The 24,218-nt window shown below is 33.5% G+C and overlaps 4 protein-coding genes across 4 annotated transcripts; 2 read left to right on the plus strand and 2 right to left on the minus strand.

The window, feature by feature from the left end:
- Positions 1–3,064: 3,064 nt before the first annotated feature.
- Positions 3,065–5,294, minus strand: LOC128186562 (uncharacterized). The gene has a single exon (XM_052856380.1). It carries the CDS (start codon positions 4,879–4,881, stop codon positions 4,033–4,035), a length of 849 nt encoding a protein of 282 aa, XP_052712340.1. The 5' UTR covers positions 4,882–5,294; the 3' UTR covers positions 3,065–4,032.
- Positions 5,295–6,318: 1,024 nt separating this feature from the next.
- Positions 6,319–10,144, plus strand: LOC128189673 (PDZ and LIM domain protein Zasp-like). Its single transcript, XM_052861373.1, has 4 exons — positions 6,319–6,609; positions 8,342–8,493; positions 8,975–9,102; positions 9,719–10,144. Exons 1-4 carry the CDS (start codon positions 6,496–6,498, stop codon positions 9,817–9,819), a joined length of 495 nt encoding a protein of 164 aa, XP_052717333.1. The 5' UTR covers positions 6,319–6,495; the 3' UTR covers positions 9,820–10,144.
- LOC128187421 (tRNA pseudouridine synthase-like 1) lies at positions 9,971–16,218 on the minus strand (the record flags this gene model as incomplete). The annotated part of the gene is given in 8 exon segments (XM_052857866.1): positions 9,971–10,899; positions 11,445–11,631; positions 12,056–12,311; positions 12,803–13,006; positions 14,142–14,216; positions 15,125–15,234; positions 15,777–15,825; positions 16,001–16,218. Coding segments are annotated over 8 exon segments (1,362 nt in total), but the record flags the coding sequence as incomplete, so codon positions are not given.
- Positions 16,219–16,230: 12 nt separating this feature from the next.
- On the plus strand, positions 16,231–22,586 carry LOC128189672 (protein Spindly-A-like). Its single transcript, XM_052861372.1, has 10 exons — positions 16,231–16,342; positions 16,776–16,937; positions 17,843–18,028; positions 18,304–18,453; positions 18,569–18,667; positions 19,130–19,219; positions 20,844–20,984; positions 21,256–21,356; positions 21,721–21,905; positions 22,074–22,586. The coding sequence occupies exons 1-10, from the start codon at positions 16,328–16,330 to the stop codon at positions 22,490–22,492; spliced, it is 1,548 nt and encodes a 515-aa protein (XP_052717332.1). The 5' UTR covers positions 16,231–16,327; the 3' UTR covers positions 22,493–22,586.
- Positions 22,587–24,218: the final 1,632 nt, after the last annotated feature.

The raw sequence follows: 24,218 nt of genomic DNA on the forward strand, positions 1-24,218 counted from the left end.
GAACAGCTAAAAAAATATGTTGGTTTAAATTGACACTCAGAGATTCGTCTCCCCACAAAAGTAAATGACAATTAATAATATTAATTTGATTTAAGTTCAAAAGGTTTGAAAACAATTCATTTCGTGCATTGATATAATTTTTACAACCAAAAAACAAATGATAAGAATCTTCTGGTAATCCGCATTGGCAATTAGGGCTTTCAATAATATTTTTTCTGAAAAGGTCGAAGTTTAAGATACAGTTATGTCTAAGTTTTGTGTGTAAGATGTTAAGTCGTCTCTTGCCGAAGCAAAAATAGGACGGAGGTTTAATTTGGTTTAATTGAATACTGCTTTTGAAACTTGTAAAGGAGGAATTGTTTCTGATAAGTAAACTTAAACTATTCCATTTATTGATCGTGTCAGGAACAAACGATTTCTTGAATATTTCTAGTCTACATTTTGGAATAGTATAGTCTTCTCTATTACGTGTATTGTAATTCGATTCTAAAGTCCTGATAGAAGGGAAAATTTCTTTTAAATAATCCGGTACCAAATTATTATGAATTTTATACATTGTGCTCAATTTTGTTAATTTTCGTCTCTCGGAAAGAGGCGTCCAACCTGTTTCTAAATAAAGGGACTCTCTTGAAGATAATATGGGTAAGCCAGTGATGATTCTTGCTGCACAGAGTTGAACTTTTTCTAATTTTTCGACATCTTGTAACGAACAACCATCCCAAACAACAGAGCAGTATTCAATTAAAGGTCGAATAAAAGTCATGTACATTTTTGATAAAGTATTTCTTCCTATGCTAAATTTGAGCTTCTTCAACAAGCCAAGTCTTTGGTATGCATTTTTAACAATATTATCGATATACTCTGACCAGCAAAGGTTCTGACAAAAAAGTAATCCTAAGTGTTTATGTGATGAAACATATTCTAATCGACTATTTTGGAATTGGAGTTTGGGAGAGTAAAAATTTGTTTTGAGTGTAAAAAATATTGCTTTTGTTTTGGATGGATTAAATTTTAACAGCCAAGTGGATGACCAGTTTTCTAGAACTTTCAGATCATGATTCAGGACATATTCAATATTGGCAACATTGTATGAAGAAGATTGTAAAGAGTTATCATCAGCGAACAGTCTACACAGTGAAAGCATATTTTCTGACACATCGTTAACATAAATCAAAAATAGAAGAGGGCCAAGAACTGAGCCCTGTGGTACACCAGCAATGACACCTCTACAGGAGGATAATATGTCCTTGTACATAACTTTTTGTTTACGATTACATAAGTAGCTTTCAAACCAATTAAGAATATTGCCACATATACCATATGTTTGTAATTTAAAAAGTAGACCTTTGTGCCACACTCTGTCAAAAGCTTTCGACAAATCCAAAAAAACCATGCAACAAAATTTCCCTTCATCTATAGCTTTAACAATACTGTGATATGTTTCTAGTAATTGATATAAAGTTGAGTGGCCAGGCAAAAAACCAGCTTGATATTTATAAAATAGGTTATTTTTAATAAAATAATTGTAGACATGTTTGAAAATAATTCTTTCCATAATTTTGCTAACACAGCTCAAAAGTGATACAGGTCTGTAGTTTGTTGCTACAGAAGGATCGTCCTTTTTAAACAATGGTAAGACATGAGCAATTTTCCAATCATTTGGATACACATTATCAGTCAAAGATTTGTTGAATAACAAACATAGTGGTTTGGCGACAGATTGTAAAGTAGATTTTAACATTTTGTGACTTATTGCATCGGGACCAATGGCTTTGTTAACAGGGAGTATTTTTATTATATCAATAACTTCTTGCTCCTCAATAGTTACATTGTTTAATTTGTCATTACATATGTGATATAATTGAGGTAGTTGGCTTAAAGAGTCATCAACGTTTGAAACAGATGAAAAATATTTGTTTAATACATCAACTTTTTCTGTATCGGTAAAAGCAATATTAAATCCACCCGTATCAGACGTATACTGTATCGGTGGTATGTCTTTCGTTGGTTTTGCATGAAAAGCGTCTTTAATTAACTTCCAGTATAATTTGTTATTATTATTCGAGCTCGCGTCCGACAATTGTAAGTCAATACTATCATAATAATTACAAAGTGCATGTTTTTTCATGTTGTTAACTTTGTTTCTGTGTTTACGATAATTTATCCAATCAGATTCATTCTTTGTTTTTAATGCTTTGTTTCGAAGCCGGTTGCGTATTCTAATGGTTTTTCTAAGCGTTGAGTCAAACCATGGTTTGTCCTTGGGCCGGATAGTGACCGATTTTTCTGGTATACATTCACGTACAAGCTTTAAATATTGTGAAGTAAAGTGTTCAGTTGCAATATTGACATTTTCTGCGTTGCTTATTATGTTGCGCCAGTCGCAGTCATTAATTAGTTTGTTAAGTTTGTCAAAATCCGCATCTTTGTATCGCCAGACATTACGTTTGTATGAACGATTAATTTTGTAATTCATAGTAACGCACACATAGGTTGCCTTGTGATCGCTAAGCCGCGCCTCTACGTTTAAAGTTCCGGATTCAGTTACGTCAATGTGTTCACTTGTAAAAATTGGGTCAATAAGTGTTCGTGAGGAATTCGTGATTCTTGTAGGTTCATGGATTTTGTTGACTAAGTGAGTGTTGGATATTACATCGTACAAAATATGTGTGTTAGGAATAGTAAGAAGGTCGACGTTTATATCACCAACTACTATGAGTTTGTCGGAAATTTCACTGGCTTTGTCTAAAGACCACGAGAAGTTTCTCCAAAAAGCGGAATCGGCATGCGGTGGACGGTAAACACAGCATAAGAGTAGTCGCGAGGTGAGATTATCAATTTCTATCCAAATACATTCAGTATTACCTGGTTCGAGATCAATACGTCTTCGAGATCGAATATTGTTACTAGTATAAATAATGACCCCACCCCCATAAGAATTTCGATCTTTACGAAAAATGGTATCAAAACCGTCTAGTAGTATGTCATTATCTGAAATTTTGTGGTCCAGATGCGTTTCAGTAAAACACGCAATGTCGAAATCACTAACCATGGCGTTAAGGGAATCTATCTTGTTTCTAATACTTCGAACGTTTAAATGAATAATTTCAACTACACTTTCATAAGAAGGGCCGGGATTGGTTTCAATATCACCTGATAGTATTAGAACTAAAGCAAAAAAGTACATGGAAAAAATAATGTATGAAACGATACCATAAACTCTATGAAAGCTACTAAAATCACACATTTTCATCAACATATTAATAAACGACAAAATATGTTGTAATTTGAAAATAACGAAAATTTCTGAACGAATAAGCTGCCTACACGTAGAGTAAAAATTACCTATTGCGGCTCGATATTGCTCAATGCTGTTACCCATTATCTAGTGTCTTTGATTCATTAATGACTTTATCGCCGCAACAAGGAAATTTGTGAAAAACATGTACATAATATTCTTGAACTAATTCCAAATAAACCAAAAACTGATGACAGTTGCCGTTATGAATATAACTAGAATAAGCAAAAAAGAGCAAAATAATGAAAAATATTGAGAGTATGGAATAACACAAAAACAGATCAAAAAATATTTTACAAGTGTCGCAAAGTGGGTGAAAGGTATTGCTTGTCCTCAAAACAAGTGAAAGTAGGACATCAGTACCAAAAGCAATGAAAAAAGTATTAAATGAACAAGAGATAATAGAGATCACATGCAATATATTGAGCATATACAAGTAAACAGGTATGTACAAGAGAGACGTATTTTGTATAAACACGTACATGTACCTCTTATATGAAAAAGTAAAGAGGTAAGCACACATGTGATACACAACAAATACAAAAGCACACGTGTTTGGCATTGTAGGAACATCTAAGAAAAACATGATTGAATGCTGTACAATTTTTATATATATAAAAAAAAAAACACCAAGCAAACTGATTGGCTCTGAACTTGGTTTGGTTGACATAGCAAGGGAGACATAATAATAATTGTTTGATATTTACACAGACTGTCCAAAGACAAAGCGCGCACTAGTCAGCGTTGCAAGCTGCAGCGGCTGCATAGCTTGGATGGCGGGATTTACCTGTTGCCGAAAGTTTATCTACATCTTCTTCGGAACGAATGGTGATTTTCTTGTCATTTTTAAGTTTAACAATTATTTTCCCGTCATTAGTCCAGCAGGAAGATGCATGGCCTGTTTTGACAGTTGCACGGGCCTTCTTAAACAGCAGGGCCCTGCGTCTTGTTAGAGCCTCATTAACGAATATTTTGTAATTGTTCGTCGGGTTTGTGTTGAAGCTTTTTAAGTTTTTCTTATTCTTGAAAACAGCGTCACGGTCTCGATATCTTGTGAAGCGCACAATGATGTCCCTAGGTCGAGACTTTGAACCTTGTGGAGGTCCCAAACGATGTGAATTGCTAATCGAGTATCGATCGAGGGTAATTTTAGTGGATTTCAAAATGTAGTTGTTGACAGTGTTTAGAACGACTTGGTCAGTATCTTCATTGTGTTGCTCAGGAATTCCAGAAAATTTCAAGCAGTTTTTCCGACTGTATTGTTCGAGGTCGTCTACTCGGGTTTCAAGATAATTAATCTTTTGCTCAAGATCACCGATTCTAGCCGCAAGCCTGTCAACAATGTTGTTTTTGAAAGCTGAGTTTTTAAGAATGATACTTGTCGCTTGTTGTAGGGTTTCCTCGTCATTTGACAGGTTTTCTAATAAGGAACTTAGGTCTGACAGGTCCTGAGTCAAGTTTTGAGAGGAATCTGTATCAGAGTTTGGCCTCTGACGTTTGTTTGATTGGGACATTGTTTGGGACCTTGATTCGTCTCGTGATGACGAGTGGGGTTTGTTTTGATTATGTCCACCCATGTTCATTAACTAGATAACTGGATATTGGATGTGGTGATTTCGAATTTTAACGGAAACAGGCGAGCTGAATTTTTCGTTGTTGAATATTGTCAGAGAGTAAACATTTATTACTCAAGCATTACCACGATTCAAACACAGGACATCACAGGACATCACAGACAAAATTTAGACAGTGATACACTAGTAACACTAGTGACGTTGATTGTTTTGAATAGTGAAAAGAGTTCATACCACCATAATGTCTATCGCCCTTGTCCCTATATGTTGTTTATCTTTACTATTTCAACAGATAATGGTTAAATACAGGCTCTTGAGCATAATGCATACAAAATACCTATTTACGCTGCGAGAATTTCAAGCTCCAGTCTTTTGAAGTGTACATTTTGGGCAAAAAAGTCAGAGCCTCCGAAAACCACCTACTGCGCCATGACTGGTCACGTGTTTTCCTTCCTTATTTCCCTTTTTTTAAGAATGATTTGCTGAGAAAGAAGAGAGCGGAAGAAAGACATCTTTCTGACGAGGATTTTACACAGATTATACGGGCAGACGGACGGACCAATTACTATAGTATATTCGCAGAACTGTGGTTTGTTTGTTTTTTTAAAAATACCGTCTGTAAAAATTTTGCTGAAATAAATTCAAGATTTAATACCTCTCCATTTTAAGTTCTATTTCATATGTCAAGAGACAATGTGTAGCTTTACTAGGCGCAATGTACATGCAGAGGAGGATTGTATTCTACACTTCAGTTAATTTTCTGTGATGTTGTATATATCAATTGTTGTTTAAAGCAAAAAATAAACATTTTTTGCATCGAATATGCATAGAACCGTGGAAAAGTGATATTAATCATGGTTTTCAATAATGGCATATGCTAGTTTTGTATTTTAATTGATCCCAGATGCCACGAACAGCAAGCTACAGAGATGTCACATCCCTTGGATTTACTCGCAAAACAATTAATGGACATCTGGTCAGACCTCCGCGCCTTTGCAATAGGTCTTATCAGATCAAATGATCTACACGTACCCCTACCTTTCCTTAATTTCTCCACATCTGTAATTCATAATATACAGGACGATATATCCGTATTTCTTAAATATGACAGACTTAATATGTTTGAAACCTGTATGGGTAACATAAAGTATGAGTAAACGTATACGATTAATTACCTGCTCCGAAAAAAGACAGTCATACAGGCTAGCGAAGTTGCCCAGGGGTGCGTTTTCTAAATTGGTTTAAAAAAGTAAAAAAAATTCAGAAAAAAATATTCAACCACAAACCCTCTTAACTGAATTTGCAAAGTAATCCTATTCATTACGCAATCCGTATAATATGCTTATTTCAGTTTAGACATACAATTACATCTACATGCAATTTAAATTCGTGAATCACGGTAATTAGTGAACATAAATCGAGATGAACTAATCCATCCTCTCCATGCAAACATGTGTTGCCGGCGGGGAGTAAGGTATTTACATCTCCCATCTACACAGACAGACACTAATTTTCTGTAACAATAATAACTTAAGTTTCCATAGAAACTGTCCGAAGGCAAATCGCGGCTCAGTACAGTGGGAAGAGAAAGTTTGAGAGTTTTGCCAAGAAATCGTAAACAAAATGTCGGAGGGGCAGATTGTTCCAATAGCCTTACGGAGGTTTGATACAAGCCAGCCATGGGGTTTCAAGCTCCAGGGAGGGTCCGATGTAGGATGTCCGATTCATGTCGCCCAGGTAAGCGATCGACACACCTGTAAAAACAAATTGATACTTTTCGATGCGTAACGCTGTATATTCATTTGCCGTATGTTCAAAATGTCAATCCTTTTAAAAACAGCTCATATCAGCAAATTATCTGAAAAATGGTTATTTGAATTTAGATGCATTAGTTTTACACAGTTAAATTATTAACAATTAATAAATAATTAATGGAAAAGATGACTTTTACATCGAACATTTAAAATACTTCATTTCATTTATTTGATCATTTGTAACAAAATCATTTGCACGCATGTCTTAACTTAAATATTCATTGTTGTCAAATATTTACAGACATGCTTCGCTGCTCGTATCAAATATCAGCCCATATAGGTACTGCTAGAGTTATCGTTCCCCATTGTGGGGGGGGGGGGGGGGGGGTATACAGGCAATTGTGCATCCTATGAATTTCATGCAAAACATATTAAGTGCATGAGATCTAAAGCATCTAGTGACATTCATGTGGCGCATACTCGAGATTAATGGATCGAGGAAAGAATTTTTAAGAGCTAAGTTTCTGATATAATTGCAAAACAAGTTTGATGTTTACATGCAACAGATGTGCTTGATAAAAATAAACTTCAGAACAAAACACTTCTTTGTCTAAGTCTGAATACAAGTGAAAGTTTAAATTAATATAAAATAAAAGTCATTACACGTCATTTGTTCAGATTCAGTTCCCAATATTACTTTATTTTCAGTTTATAAAGTACATTCATATAAAATGGCTAAAATTGGTCGAACCTGCGACTGAAAAATGCCGTGTATTGTTAATAATAGAATAAGATAAAAAAAAGAAAAGAAATTAACCTAATATGTTTCAATTGTTTTAAACATTTTTAATGTATGAACGAAATAAATCAGCTTTTTATCCGCTCCAACATCCGGTCATTGAATGGTGTCGCTACATGCGCCGAACTACAAGAGGGGGGGGGGGGGGGTCCAGATCCCCCCTGGAGTATGAAAAGTTATTGAATTTACTGGTTGAAAAATAAATCGGATCCTCCCATCACAACCCCCACCCCACGGAAATTGCGGACCCGGCCTTGATAAGAATGAGTACTAAACCATGCAGCGAACACGTTAATTAATACGTGTACTACATGTATAGGAAGAAAGTCTTTTCTTCCCTCCACCCCCCCCCCCTTTCCGACTAGCATTTTGGCTTTGGGGAAATATTTAGATGGATGGTATATATCAAAAATTTCAAAGTCAGGTTTTATTTTTGGGAGGAGGGGGTAGGTTTATTGAATCATTCAAAGTGCCCATACTGTCAACATGACAGCACTATCATTATTTTGATATGGCAAACATGAGGTGCATTAAGAATATGGCAAATGAAGTAAACTTAGGGTGTAGGAGGAGTAAAATAAAACGTGGTGAATAAAGATTTAACCAGTTAGTTTTTGCATATATTAAAAAATCAGGTCATCTCATTTTCTCTCGAGTTGAACTAAATATATTTTAGTATTATAGTTGTACATTATACATATATTGACTCCTTCAGCTACATGACCTGGTTAACAGTTCGAATAAATAAATGTTAAAGATTACTGAGAAAAACTTGTTTTCTTTCCTTTTACGTTTTGAAGGTGTAACAAAGCTAAAGCAACTTTAGGGAAAATCTTGAATTTAAATCCCCCTTTCGGTGCCTCTTTAATCTGAGACACCAGCGTGTTCATCGCTCAAATATTTCTGTGATTTTCAGATTCAACCCAAGAGCATCTCGGGAAAGAGCGGACTTCAGAACGGCGACTTAATCCTGAGGATCGGAGAGACGGACATGCAGAACGCCACGCATGAACAGGCCCGGAACGAGATGATCCGCTCCGGAAACGACGTGGACCTAGTTGTTCAGAGGTATCACTCGTTATATAGCGTGTGTATGGCGGGGGGGGGGGGGGGGGGGGTAGGGGGAAGGAGGGGAAAATTCTTTCTTATACACCTAGATGGGAAAGAATTTATGAAATACGTTGTTATAAATATAGAAATCAATCTTCAAAAATTAGTGCAATGTTCTTGTAATCTTGTATCCTTTCTTATTACATGCACGTATCTAAATAGGGGTGGGTGAGTCAGGACCCCCTTCCCTGAACAATTCAATCTTACTACATTCACATGGGAATATTACCAATAGGCCTCGGACACTTTTGCAAAGAAGCATCCCTGTGACCCCCCCCCCCCCCCCGGAAAGAATTTTAGGTCCGCGCATACAAAATAATCCCAGTTAACAGTGTTAAGATTCGCCATGCAGCCTTTTGGATCAGCGAAGATATGTGGTAGAAATCATGCGTTATCTTTTATACATTATGCAAATAGATACATACATTTCCTTCCACAGGGGAGGAGTAGCGGTAAAATCGACGCCAGCACCACCAGAGCCTGAGGAAGACCGAGAGAAGTTTCAGGAGGTCACCCCTAAAACTTACCAAGTCTTACAGAAGGAGCTACCTCAGGCCGAAGCCACAGGTTGAGAGCACTTGTATTCTAAGGCCACTTTAACATTTTTATCAATATAAAAGAAATCAGTGCTCAAAGATTTGGAAAGAGTTCCTGGGTGTTTTTAGTGGTTTTCCTTCTTTCGCCAAGAAGGGGGGTGGTCGTTTTAAAAGTTCGTAACACATCTTCATTGAATAAATAATACAGTTGATTTATGCATTATGAATATAAATGATTGCATTTTTGGAAATCTTTCATTATATGTAAGTTATTTGAGCTACTGAAAAAACCCTAATTAAATTAGATTCCCTAAAACATTTCTTATTATATATGTTTGTATAACAATTTTATTTTTATTTTTATTATTCAGGATATTTTACAGAATCAAAGCACCATTTGGAAAAACAAAATTTTGCATTAAATTCAAACAAGATCATCCAATAAACATGTACCTTAGTGCAAGAGAACACATTCAAAAATAGAATCCCAGCTTTTGATTCATCTCTTTTGTCACAGGGACATTTTACCTTAGTTAAAAGCACAGCACATATAAACCATACTTATCTTAATGATATAGCAATGAAAACACATTGTGACTTCATTATCTTTATATTACTGGTAACTTTTGTAATTTGTCTTTGGACAGGGGCACGCCCAGCCTCCATATTCGACAGAAGGAAACAGGACCGGACAGCCTACACAAAGGCGGATAAATCCGGATACACCAAGGCATATGGACAGCAGTAGTGTTACTGTATTATAAATCCTGTGTAGTTTAATTTCTTTGTAAGAATACTTTACAGCTGGTGTTTCCACTTTTTCGTGTGCTGAATTTTTTAAATGTCAATGATCACTACAATTCTGTGACACAATATTTATTCTTTTATAAACAACATGATTGTATTGCACGTGTACCATATAAGGTACTTGGGAGTAAAATACATACCAACAGAGTAAGGTGATTATTAAAGCAAAAATTATTTAGTTTTCATTTCTATTTTTGTAATGTGATGTTTGCTTTTGTTATATTTATTTGTATTAATTGTGAATAGAATAAATTTGAAAACAGTCATTGCATGTTCATTTATCTATTCTATTTTAATTTTTTTTTTTGGGGGGGGGTTAAATTACTCACTTTTGCTGACAAAAAAACAATAATGGTTTTAGAAGTAAACCCTTTTAAAAAAGTCTTGTTTTGCACTGAAATATATCGGGAATAAATTTGATAAATTGACTTACTTTTGGCATGTGAGTGTAAGTGTGCTTTTTTTTTACATGAATCTCTCTCTCTCTCTCTCTCTCTCTCTCTCTCTCTCTCTCTACTATAAAGGTAATCCTGGTAATCTTTGACATTTGTCTCCATTTAATTATATTGAACAAGCATGAACATTCTATGATATCATTGTTAAAACATGAGAAATTAATATACATGTATAAAACACATGTACATGCAATCTTTCTGTTTCTTACACGACAAAAAACATGTCTTAATCATGAATGAAAGACTATTAAACTGATGAAAAATAAAACAATTTATTAAAATACATACATTTGTATATTTGTATCAATAAATATCTACTTTAACCATACCTAAACCTGACTGAACAATGGAGTATGCATTTGCATCTTTTCCTTTTAATTTTAGTCCTGTTGTTTGATCAACACTGAAGCTATCAAGTCCAACTATCTGTGCTGGGGGCGTCTCTGACAGCTGTTGAAGTGTTGCCTGCTTGCGCTTAGTACTGTTCTTATACAATATAAATGAAAGATTGCTCAAATTTGCTAACAGCTCAATATAAGAGTTGTTAATTTCTTTCTCATTGATCTCTGAAAAGCAAAACAAAAACACCCATAATTACTACATGTAACATGAATCAGATATTTATACATATGTGTTTAAGGTACCTTACTACACCTACACTTATATTTTCTAAGACACTACATTATAAGATGGATGTTTAAATGTTTTATCAAACTGTATCAATCGATTTAGTTGAATATCATTATAGCTCAGTGGTTAAGGTATCAGGCTTGTGAACTGCAGATCACGAGTTCAAATCCACCTCGGGCTTTTGTTCATATTTACTTAAATTAAAATTAAATGTTTCAACCATAATTGTATATTTTTTTGCTGGTTTTTTTTGCCCCCCCTCCCCCCCTTCAATAAAATAAATTCAAATTCCTTAAATTTACATTATAAAAATACCCAAAATATGCCTCGGACCTCCCCTGGAAAACTAAAATACCCCCCGGACCTCCCTGGAAAAATTTCTGGATCCACCCATGAGGATGCACCATACTTAACTGCAATATCGCCATTCAATAAGGCTATGAGCTTGTTTAAGATGATTTAATTTTTAAACCCTGCTTACTATTTTCATCCAATTCCACGTTCTGAAGGAAGAGTCCCTGAGGTGGCATTGTAAAAGTGGTATCTGCCCTCGCTAAATCCACGCTCTCCTTATCCAAGAGCTGCAACCCAGACATGGTTTTTCTCAAAAGTTCCAAACTGTATTCTCCTTGTGCATATCCGACCATATATCCAACCATGCGACGAATCTATGTGAATGAAAAACACCGTAAAGTATTTTAAAAATGCCTATTTAGCTATCACTCTACTGTAGAGAGGATAACTATAAAAATGCATAATTTGAGAGTTGCATATATCATACGGCAATATTTTATTTATAATACAGGTGCCAATAACAAATATTGAGAATACTGAGTGAGTAAAGTAAAAACATGATCATAAAAGAAGAGGTAAAAATGTTTAAAATTGATTTAATTAAAAGAATCTAGAGATCAAAAACATGTACAGATCTATATAAAATTGATTCTCACTTGAATGTTATACTTGTATAATGTGTAATACAATGAAGCTACCTTACAAAATGATACAAAACCAACTTAAAATAACAAATACTAATGATACAGAGAGGAGAAACCTTTATTACATGGTACAAAAAAACCCACTTTCTATTACCTGTTTGTAAATATAGGAGTGGGACTTGAAGTGAATCTCCCAGAATTCCAGTTTATCCGCCATCAGAGGTTGAAGATTTAACATCATTGGATGACCGCGCTTTATATCTATTTGAATATTTCTTATGTACGACTTATTACCAGCTTTTTTTTTGTTCATTTCCCTATGCCCATTGGAAGTTGTGCAGTTGTAGACATTATTAACACCAGACATAATCTCAGCACTCTCTATCAGTTTATCAATGCTGAATGGTGGACTTCAAAAAAAGACACAAGTTTCTAATATACAATGTCCAGTGCACAAAAAATTTAAAATAATTTAAATTATATAACCTTCATGTCTAAAACAATAAACTTAATTAATACATGTATGATGAATATTTTATACTTAAAATATCTTATCACATTGTAAAACTTCAATCAGTTACAATTATAAAGTCCCACAGTTAAATCCAGCATTTTGAAGTAAACATTTATAATATTTCTTAACTGATTTCTAATATGTTAGAAATTGAAATCTTGTAATCTAGCTGAAATGGTGGGGTTTTTTTTTTTATTGGGATTTCATTTAAATTTGTTGTTTTACAGATAATCATACTAAAGATATCACCATTTAAGATTATTTTGGATTTCACTATTTGGTAAGATGATAGATAAATGTCCAAAATGAAATAAATGAAATTTAATCCCCCACAATTATTTCTGCTTTTACAGTATGTACATGTGGTCCTGGTTTGGACTTGTTTACCTTAATGTCACACAAGATTTCTCATGGAAGATGTTCCCTACACCTCGCTTTGGAAGAGTCCTACACCTGATATTATTTACGGGGATGTCTTTGGGCATTGAGAACAGCAGTTCTTTAAAGACTGCCAGGCGATACACATAAACTCTCCCCTTAACAAGCTCCACACTATTTTTATAGAATGGTATTTCCTGAACATCAAGTACTCTGCAAAATCAAGACAAATGTAAATCGTCTGTGAAATGTATTAGGGAGAGGAAAAATAAAATTAAGTTCTAAGAACTTTTTTTCCAATCCCCTCGATTCATTCAATAAAATACGTCCAAAACATATCTATAAATCAATATTCATACTGAAACCATATCTGCTCTCATATGCACTATGTATGTACAAATACAAAATATGCTTTTAATTGTTCTTTTCCTTAAAATAGGATTTTTTTTATTGTTACATGTATTATAAATTTATATCTCTATATATCTTAGTTCTATACATGTAGCAACCGAATGGTTATCATAATGTAATTTCGTCATATTACAATTATTGTGTAACCATGCATGGTCTAAACTAATTGAGTAATCCGCTAAAAATCATAATGCAATAAAGTTAGAAAATTAAACATATTGCAATTGGTGATATCTGCATCATTGAATCTGCATCATTGAGTCCACCATCTACTGATCTTCTGTGCGCACCAATTTTCAAGGATTTTGTAAGAAACCTAATTCAAAGGTTGTATAAGTAAATTAAGTTAGTGGGAGTTGTCTATATATATGCCAATACAAACTGTTGTCTTGTTCTCTTACTTTGATGTTACATTTGAACTCATTGCAATAAAAAAAAAATATATGATACTCAATAACTGTGATTAATTTACAAAAATATTTAGGGAAAGAATTTTTCTCTTTTTAAGACTGAACAGAACTGCACAATGCTCTAAAATCTAGAGCTCAAGGCCTATATTGAATATTATTTTCAAAAGACTATTAATAAAATTACTAAAAATAAAAGAGAGTGTTCAAGAGGGTTTTTTAGGTGCAATATGAATTTGTTGAAAATAACGGTAAAATAACAATCAACGCTTGAGTAACCACATTACCTACACATAGATTCAGACCTAAGACCTATTCAGTAGAGCAGGCACTTTCGAGCTAAAATGTTTACAAGTAATATTGGCAAGCACTTTCAAGTGCTCACTATGCTGAACAGGCCTCCAATGTGATACTTGGCAGACCAATTATATACTCTACTGAGCAATCCAGCAAGCTATTGAAATCTTGCAAGCTATCAGTACTTTATATTGGTAATTCCCAGTCACAACATTACATTTATTCAAACTTACCTAACATCCTCCTCATCTTTCCACAATTTGTAATTTAAGATGTAAGCAAGCTGTTTGGCATCTAAGGCAAGTGTCCTGAAAAAAGTGTAAAAGTCTGGAGTACCATTAGAAGATGATAAGCAATTTAGTTATGAATTTGTCCTATTTACATGCAATAGTTGGGGTCAATTAAAAAACTAGTGGTAAAAGACTGCCTAGACTGGGTTGGTAGGTCAGTATATCAGATACTGAGGTTTCATTATTCATGGGCATCATATTTTGTTCGTTCAGTGAAAATCCCAGTTTCAAGGATATTTTAATTTGTGGCAATGACCATCCATTATATTTTAAGATATTGTACTTAGATAAACATTAAATTTTGTGGATCAACTGATTAATAATATCCACCAAAAATTGATGAAACCAGTTACTGTATTTGAAATGAACATTTACTTGATTTCCAATCAACACAATATTCATCACTTTAATTGATACAACCTACATTTTGAGCTTTAAGCACAAGGTCATATATTGGTGTTCTTTGATTTAGGATGAGAGATAGTTGAAAAAATCAAATGTATAGGTAAAACCATGTTAATTCAAATCACTGACAATTATTGCAAATAAATCCCATCTATTCTTACTGTTAGCCAAATGAAAAACAGAACTAAGTGGTACATTTCCATATCAGTTTAGTGCACAGGAAGGATTTTTTATCCATGTCTAACTCACAATATCAAAAAATAATACAATTTCCCTTAAACAAGAGAGATAAATCCCAATATAATCAATGTATTAATTTCAATAGTTACAATGCATGATTGCTATGTTAAAGTAATCTTTTTTATCTTGGTAAGTTTTGCACAAGAGACTTTGTAAATTTCATATCGATTAACTCAGAAACAATTTAAATTTTCTTTGAATCTTTTTTCCTTCTCAATTTTCCAAATTCTAGGATATTGCATTTCCAAATATCATCCTGGAGTGAAATTACCAATACTTACGGATCATTGATGTTAAGTTTCAACACGTTTGATACTGCATGCACTCCTTTATCTGTACGACTTGATGTTCTCAAATTAAATCCTTTACCAACATAACTGCTCAGTATGTCCTGTAGAATAAATCATCAGTTGAACAAAAAATTTTTTGCCATACTCAGTACAAGAATAAAGTATACAGTTGAACTTCTATTTTTCAAATATTTAATCTCGAATATCATGGACATATGTCAAAGTGAGTTGGAAGTCTTTTGCAACCACTGTTTACCTTAATGCATTCGTTGTACATGTATTATGATGGAGCCTTGTCTAGAAGATATCAGGAAATTATTAGAACTTTGGGATAAAGAGGTTTGACTGAATATAAGCTTGAAGTTTAGTGATTCAGCACTACTTTACATCAAACGTTTTACCTCTGAATTAATTGATTATCCATGTTTTAAAAAAAATGTTGAAATACATGTAATTAATAATTTAACAGATGTCGATTGTTAACTCCTTGGAAAAAAGGATTCTTAAACTGACTGGAAATCCCCATGAACAATTCCTCACTTAACTTTTTTTTCAATGCGCCCCGCAGATAAGCTAAATTTTAACTCTTTGAATTGGAAACAAAGTAATAATATTCAAATATCATTCAAACAGCTATACTCACGGATAAGGTAGATTCAACTGTTTTCACATCTGGATTCCATCTCACTCCACTAAAATTTTGATTTAAAAATTGCTGCAGTATTAAACAAAATTAATATATAAACACGTGTTTTTCAATCATTTCTAAATTTCATCATGTTTAATACCTTTTCTGTGTATTTCTTAATTTTCTCTTAAAAACAAAAACTTAAACACATTAAATAGAAGGTATTAACTATAAAATACCTGTATTTTGAACCATCATATGATATACGGATGAAAAAATGTCTAGTGTATGTTCTAATCATTTCAATCGGGATCTGGACAGCGTGTTTTTTTTTTAAAGTGAAAGTATGAAAGTGAAAGCGTTGACCCCATACTATTATAAAATATTCTACAGCGTCTTTTCATGCAAAATAACAAACTAAACATATATTCAATAGTACCCAATGTAAATGGTCTATTAGCGAAGTGAAAAGAGCTAAACTTTTGGTTTAAAAGAACACAGATAAATATCGCGACGGGTTCGAACAACACAAAATTTTATATCAAAACTGGCGCCGATTTCAAAAGATGGATTCGATAGAGGTAAATTATACATGGCGAGAATACAATATGGCCTAATCTATTATGTTAATTCTTATCATCAGAGAATCCTTACCTAAAACAGAGACATAAATTGTAATTTATGTCTCTGCCTAAAATTATGAAGTGAAAGCCCGGAAAGGGCCATGCATTGTCAAAAGACTACATATGAAACATATCCTGTTGGTCGTTTGATGTCAGCATGATCAATATAATGTACAATGTTATGTATGTCTAACCTGAGACTGGGACGTATATTAACTAAATAGCAACCAAACTAGTATATGTTTGTATGCCTTATTAATCCAGAGGCTACATTTTTAACATTTAAATAAACTGAAAAAATGGTTTAAAAAGCTATATCAGTATATGCCTATTTTGGAATCATTTAAATTCGTAGGGCCCAATTTTCATTATTTAACATGTGCCTTTGCAGGAGCTTAAGCAAGAGGTATATTCCTTAAGGAATAAGTTAGCCACAGCAACAAGCCAGGAAGCTTGGTACAATGATGAAATCGCTCAGCTCCAGACAATGAGGAAACAGGAATCTGAAATCCAGGATGCACTAAAAGAAGAAGTGATCAGACTACAAAGAAAGGTAATAAATATTTTATTTCTTTGTCATGTAGTTAAGCAGTTTAGATGTGTGTAATAGAAGGTTTTACCTCTTGTCATTATTGAATAGATCTAATCATCTATATTGATTAAATGAAGATGTCTGCTAAATGAAAATGTCTGCTATCGATAATCAAATTTTGCCCAAAGTTCTAATTTTAATTAGATAGAAGTTTACCCTTTTGTTCATCTGTGATGTCTTCTCACATTTTCATTACCAGGTATAAACAAAACACCTTAATAAAATGAAATCTCAATTTGTCTGCTCCATCAAATATACTATGCAGGAAGGGGATTTATATTCATATTTAAAACATATTCGACGTTGATGATATACCGTTTTGTTTATGCCTTAAAGCTGAACACCGCTCGTAAATAGGAACCGTCACACAGGTACCTGGTATATAAACCCTTCGATTTCGTTACACCCGATTGCACATCTGAAACTCGTGGCCAACGTGTAGTGTTCCTTTCGTTGTCTTTGGATTTTTATGCATTTAATTGTTATTTATGTGCACTTTATGTCAATAAATAATGCAATGACCAGTTCATTTGATGTTAGTACTCTCCTGGTTTGAAAAAAGTGCGTAAAACTTGACAATTTCATCGCGACCGAGTAACATGGCGAGGCAAGATGTACGTCCACACAGGTGAGACCTCTACAGCGATATACTTTGAACTGTTAAGAGGTCTATGGCTTATATAGGGGTGTAGGAAGAGCGGTGCTGAAAGAGAAATATGGCGGACAGTGCCTATTTACGAGCGGTGTTCAGCTTTAATGAAGACAATGGTGGATAAAGTAAACACCAAGGTTTCTCCTTTTTGGGGGGTTCATATCTGTACTACAATTTATTTCACTATAGATGAAATAATGTTTTTAAATTTCAGATAGGAATTTTGGAAGAAGATGCTGAGCAACAGAAATTGGCAGAGAATAACTTGAAATCCCAGGTTCAGTCCCTAGAGAAACTAATGGAGAGCAATAAAACAATGAACGAAACCTTGTCCCACTCCATCATGACGGAGGATAATACCCATCTGATGAACGAAATGTGTTCCCTGCAAAATGAAAATGTAAGATCTCCTGGATTTTGCAAGAGTAAATTTCTCTTTTATTATTCTTTTGGCATTTTGTTCCCCAACAGTTAACTAGAAATTTTTTTTCAAAGAATTGTAAGGGACTTCAGCTTGCACAAGAATAATCTACATTTTTTTTACTTCTTATTAGTTATATTATATATACCTGTAAGACGTAGAATATGGTAAAAATAGGACAGCTTATCCTTAGAGACTGCATATCATAAAACTACAATATGCAATACATAAACATACATGTACATTCTGTTTAGACACAATTAAAAGGAGAAGTTATTGAAATCAGGCATGAATTGCAAAGTGCATCTATTGAAGTTGAGAACCTGAAACAGAAACTGGCAAACAAAGAGCAAGAGCTGGAGGAACTCCAGTGTCAGATTACTACGTATATCAACACAATAGAGGTACAAACCCTGTCCAAAATACAGGAAATGTATAAATGTTACATTGAAAAAAGTTGAGATTGACATTTCATATATGGTATGGTATTCATAATCCCTAAATTTTTTTGTCTTCTAGAAATACAGGACTGAAATCACAGAATTGAATACTCAAGTTGATGTTTTACAAATGGAGACTCAGAGCCAAACTGGCAAAGGCAACTCCTTATTTTCAGAGGTACACTTTAGTTTAAGAGATTCACTGTATTCAGTTACATGTACATTATTTAAGAAGACCACTGCTGTTCAAATTCATGTACAGGACTTAAAAACTTTAGATTTGAAATTATATGGAGCACTGTAGATTTTCATGATGCAAACATATCCTCCTTGTGATTCATTGAATGATATGATGCAAACATATCCTCCTTGGGGGAAAAAAATTATAAACTTCATTTTTTTTAATAAAAATATGAAAATATGTTTTATCAATAAACTGTTTATCATCATTAAATAGAATTTAGATACCAGTATTTAATTTTTCATTATCAACCCCTTCCAAACAAGGTGGAGATTTATTCACAGAATATGCCTTAATATAGATCATAGAATTACATGTATCCAGTACATCTCAATATGCACAGTACAGCTTTACAGGCTTTTATATTACTATTACCTGCATACAAGTTATTTATTCAAGGTTGAAGACAGAAGGGTGAAAGCAGAGAAACTGGTGAAGAAGTATCAGCTTTCTAACCAACAACTGAACCAACAGAATCATAAACTCAAGGTAACTTCACAGAGTTAAAAGTACATGTACAAGGGTACAACATGTATGAAGGTTGTTCGAAATTATTGAGACCTGTCGAAGTGAAGACATTGAAGAAACAAATAAATAAACATAGCAATATTAAATATTTTGTTTAGGATAGTAGATAAACAAATCGGTGGTCGGGGTACCTGGCACAGACTTAAACTCGGAGATTTAAACACTTAAAAACATATGCTTTCTAGGTGTCAGTAGACTTGCAGTTTATGATAAAAGTAATCAAAATATTTATGTTCATTATGCTATTTATCAAGTTATCTAGTTATACTATAACTAGCTTTTGTTCTAGTTTCACTAGTCTTCGAGTTGAAATACAGATAAGGTACAAATATATTTACCAAGCAACAGAAATCTGACGACAATATATCGAATTTTGACGTCAAGGCGGCACAGTAAATTTACATCAAATTGGTGGAAATCATGGGAAAAAGCCGTTTCAGGCCATGCAATTACTTAAACAAAAACTATACGATGGAAAAGTACAGAGCTTCAGTTTATCGTCTTTTCATACTTATTAGAGAGATTTAGCAGACCAACGGGTACGCGTACTTGTACGTGTAGGTTACAAGTTAGAATTACGCGTACTTACAGATAAAAAAAAATAACAGAGTCATTGCATGTTTTGAAGGAAGAGATACGTGTATTAAAACTCCAATAACATATGAAATTTTAATGAAAATTTATGTTTGTTGATATCAGTATTTGCATAAAATATTCAAGCTTAAGAAAAATAAACATATTTGTAAAAATAAATAGCCAACAGGGAAACAGAAGCTACAAGTGTGACCTTACGGGTACTTTGCAATTTACACGTATGTTCATTAGGGTACATACGTGTAGAAATTCGTCATTACACAAACAGATGACGTATTGCACATATTTTCCTTTCTACACGTACATGTATGTGTACACGTTGGTTTGCTAAACCTCTCTATTGATTTACTACATGTAGAATTAACACAAAGATTAAGAAAAAGGTTCTAAATATCAATAATCAAGTAATTTTTTACACACAAACTGATGTCAACAGTTCTAAAATATGTACAGAATTACTGTAGGAGACATTTCACAGTTATTTGACTTTCAGTTAGAATTAACTTGAATTCTTTCACAAATAATCAAAAATGGAGTGAATTTATATGTAAATGTTGAACCTTTGAAATAAAAAACAAAAGATCAGAACTGAAGAATAATTCTAATTTCTGTTTGTTTGTAATGTGTTTAAAACAGAGAAACAATGAAAAGTGTTAAAATGGTGTTGCAATAATTTAAGTTTGGGTTGCTTCGGGTCACTGGATGATGGCAAGTTTGGCAGATTACCAGGCAGCTTCGCGTCGGTTGACAATGGTTTTCTCGGGGTGTCAATTTCAACTGTTACCCTCCCAAACAGGCACTATTTATATAGTGTCGCATATTAAAATAAGATTTTGCGTTAGTGATAATATTGAAACAGAAAACTTAATTGTAATTTGAATGCAGATAATTTTAGTGCAATTTACCCTGCAAAATTTGACAGAATTCTCTTGACAATATGCTTACAGAATTTTAAGAGGGACATAATTTAACATTATGAAACTTTTTACAGATGCAGATGTTTACGTGCCTTGGTCTCAGTAAGGAAAAATCTGATGATGTCCGTGTAGGACAGTTGGAGATGAAGGTTTGCCAGCTTCAAGAGGAGAACAAACAACTGTTAAAACAGATCCAGTGTGCACCAAAGTCTGAGGTACATGTGGTTCACGTATTCCAAAGCTACAAGATCGATGAACTGAATTGTTATCATTTCATTAAATAATGTGTTTTATTTCGATCAACAGTTTCAAGATAAGTTTTTTGTGAAAAAGTTTTGAAATTGTTGTTTTATAATTCATAGCACAAGTAAGTTTCCTACTTTTTATCTGAGATTGCATATTTATTGTAGACTGAAAATGAATTTGATATGTATAGATAGACTGTACATAAAATTTGTGGTTTTTGTAGTTGATTCTTTGTTGTAGGTGGTACTTAAAGGAGACATTGAGGGTATACTGCAGGAAGGGGAGGTCACCTCTGGAGGGGATTACGTCAAGTACTTACTTAGTATTATCAAAGCTAACAAGTAAGTTCTTTTCGGGAATAAAGAATGCATAGAAAGGGTTCATTGACGCCATAAATTTTGCTAAAGTGGACTGGTTATGAGTTTTTAAAGATGACCCTCTTGGGCCTCTTCCATTAAAGAAAACTCCTTTACACTTTGTGACACAAAAATTAATTTTGTATCACGAAATTTGTATGATTATAGATTAATACATGAAGTTGAGTTGTTTCGTTATGATAAAACAGGTTATGTTATGGTCAATTAGTTACAGCTCTAAGAAATACTCTTTTACTGAATTCTTCATGATAATTTTGGGACTGAATGAACAAGTTTTAAGATATAAAATATTTTTTATATACCATAATGTTTTATTACTTTTTGATAGTGAGGAAGTATCAAAACTTAAAAATGAAGTCAAAGCTCAGAAGCTGCTGTTGTTGGCTGAGAAAGACACAGTCTTTTCTTTAGAAAGAAAACAGTATGACATTGAATCCCAGAGGGAAAAGTCAAGAGCTCTGTATCTGAAAGAGAAACTTAAAGTCGAGGAGCTGAGGGCAAAATATGAACCAGGCAAGTATTGTTGAGGTTTTTATGTTTTAAAGTATCTTTTTAGGTGAAAAAGAGCAAAACACATGTAAAAAGTCCAGATCTTGTATTTATTTCTTTCAATTTTGAGATGCTCACTAAAACATTTTGTTATAAAGAATGGAAAATTTATCTTTCAATGTATTGTTACAGAAAAAATGAAAAATGACACTGGTGCAAAGAAAGGGAAGTTAGAAAAATTACCTTCAGTGTCAGAAAATTCACTAAAGGAGGAAAGAATTGAGAGAAAAAGAAAGGAAAGTTCCAGGAATGTGACAGAATTTCAATTGGACGAAAGTGCAGTCAACATTGAGAATCAAAAGCCAGACTCTGCAGAAAAAAGAGCTGGCTGTGAAATTGAATACAAGAAGACTAAGTCAGTCAGTCTGAGTGACGAAATCAAGATGATGGACTCCGAGGGTGGGGTAGAAATTGGTTCTCTGTCTCAGAGGGACAATACAGAGAGTTCAGGCGTGTGTGAAAAACCGGTCAAAAGTAAAGGTCGCAGGGTGACCAACATTGTCAAAGCAGAGATACCGGACTCTAAAGTGAACGAGTGCTCACCACAGTAAATGTCGTTACTGTTTTTTAGCTTTAGAAACAGATCATATATATTTTATATTATGGTATTATAAGGATGATATCTATTAAAATAATAGAAAATCATTGGGTTTTTTTGTTTCTTTCTGCAAATTAATTAAGGACTTGGTAAAATATTGATTTATTTGGCACCGAGGGGATCAGTGGATTTGATTAAAACAAACTTGAAATCATGTGCGTCAAGTTCGACTTACTTGTAAATTGGTCCAATGGTTTTTAATACATAGAAAGTAAGAAAGTTTACCTTCAGTCAGACTGACAAACGCCAGTGTACTGATATTCAGATAAGCTTGTGTTCAGGTGAGCTAAAAAAAATATAATACCCACATCTCAATATAATGTGACAATGTGATTTATAAAGGACACTTGCTTAATTATGCAAAGTCTAATAAAGACCACCCGGTCATTCAGAAATGGTACGTCACAGAAGTTACTTCTTGACACAGGATAACTATTGTAAACCCTCAAAACGCACATATCTGCTTGTTAACGAATGGAATGTTCCTGATGTTACTACTCTGTGCCGCACGTGAAGTAGTAATCAAAACACACAATCGCTTGTATGCTTACGAAAACGGATCGTCCGAGGTTTAACTTCTGTCACCAGAGAAATAAGTAGTTGTATGCATCGTAACTTTAAAACCCTCTGCAACTCAGAAAATGGTCTGTCCTCAAACCATAAACAAATAAATATTAGATATTTACCCATAATATGAAACAATACAATGCTTTCTTTGCGACTCGCTTAAATGGTTTCGAGAATAAGATTTTTTTATTCATTTTTTTCTACAATGCCTGCAGCTTTATATACAAACAAACTATCCATTAAAACACTTTAATCCTTTTAATTATCGTATCATAAAATGGATGAAATATGAAGTGCTTGCTATTTCGAGAATCATTTTATGTTGAAAAATAAGACCACAAATATATGAATGAACAACTTTGAAATTCATTTTATATCTATATACAATTGGAATGTTCAAAGTATCGTGAGACATTGTATAACATAGACCTTAACATTAAGGAATATCTGGAAATAGAGGAGAATAATGAATCCACGTAAAACAAACACGGACACATGAAAAATAAGATGATTAATGCATCATGTTTTTGTCGCGGACCTGCACTACATAATTGGTGCAATTCAAAGTGTCGTGAAAACTTTTGAAATATGAGCGACAATGTATATACACGTACCTGTAACTTTGGAAACCGAAATTCGTTTAAATATAAAATCACATCGTTTGCCGAACACAATCATATATATTTTTTATCATATTCATAATATGAAATGTATACTCTTTGTACAGTGTAAATCATTACTATTTTTAAATAAATTTGATCATATATTGTATTTATTATAAATTCGTTGAATCCATTGTAAAAGCGTCTGCATTTTTTATATATCATATCATACTTAGTATTATAATAAGGAGAAATATATGAGATATATCCATATGAAGTGACTATGATTTCAATGCATAAACAAAGGGACGATATATAATGTTGTTGACGTGTTAAGGAGGTTTGATGCTGAACAAATTAACCACCAGCTCTACCTTAAAATTTTAAATATATTTTTTAGCCTTAAACTTTACAAAATAGTAAGGAAAAATCCAAGTATTTTAGATTTATTTAGTCACGACCACCCAATCATCTAAGTTAAGAAACTCCATGAAAAATTCCACTTACATC

The sequence above is a fragment of the Crassostrea angulata genome, chromosome 6 (genome assembly GCF_025612915.1).
Source record: "Crassostrea angulata isolate pt1a10 chromosome 6, ASM2561291v2, whole genome shotgun sequence".
NCBI lineage: Eukaryota > Metazoa > Mollusca > Bivalvia > Ostreida > Ostreidae > Magallana > Magallana angulata.

Excerpts from the sequence above, each read along its gene's own strand:
- LOC128186562 (XM_052856380.1), bottom strand. The coding sequence starts at position 4,881 with ATGAACATGGGTGGACATAATCAAAACAAACCCCACTCGTCATCACGA.
- LOC128189673 (XM_052861373.1), top strand. The coding sequence starts at position 6,496 with ATGTCGGAGGGGCAGATTGTTCCAATAGCCTTACGGAGGTTTGATACA. Across the intron at positions 6,610-8,341 it reads GTCCGATTCATGTCGCCCAG|ATTCAACCCAAGAGCATCTC; the intron begins GTAAGCGATCGA and ends TGTGATTTTCAG. Across the intron at positions 8,494-8,974 it reads GTGGACCTAGTTGTTCAGAG|GGGAGGAGTAGCGGTAAAAT; the intron begins GTATCACTCGTT and ends TTCCTTCCACAG.
- LOC128189672 (XM_052861372.1), top strand. Across the intron at positions 16,938-17,842 it reads TGATCAGACTACAAAGAAAG|ATAGGAATTTTGGAAGAAGA; the intron begins GTAATAAATATT and ends TTTAAATTTCAG. Across the intron at positions 18,454-18,568 it reads CGTATATCAACACAATAGAG|AAATACAGGACTGAAATCAC; the intron begins GTACAAACCCTG and ends TTTGTCTTCTAG.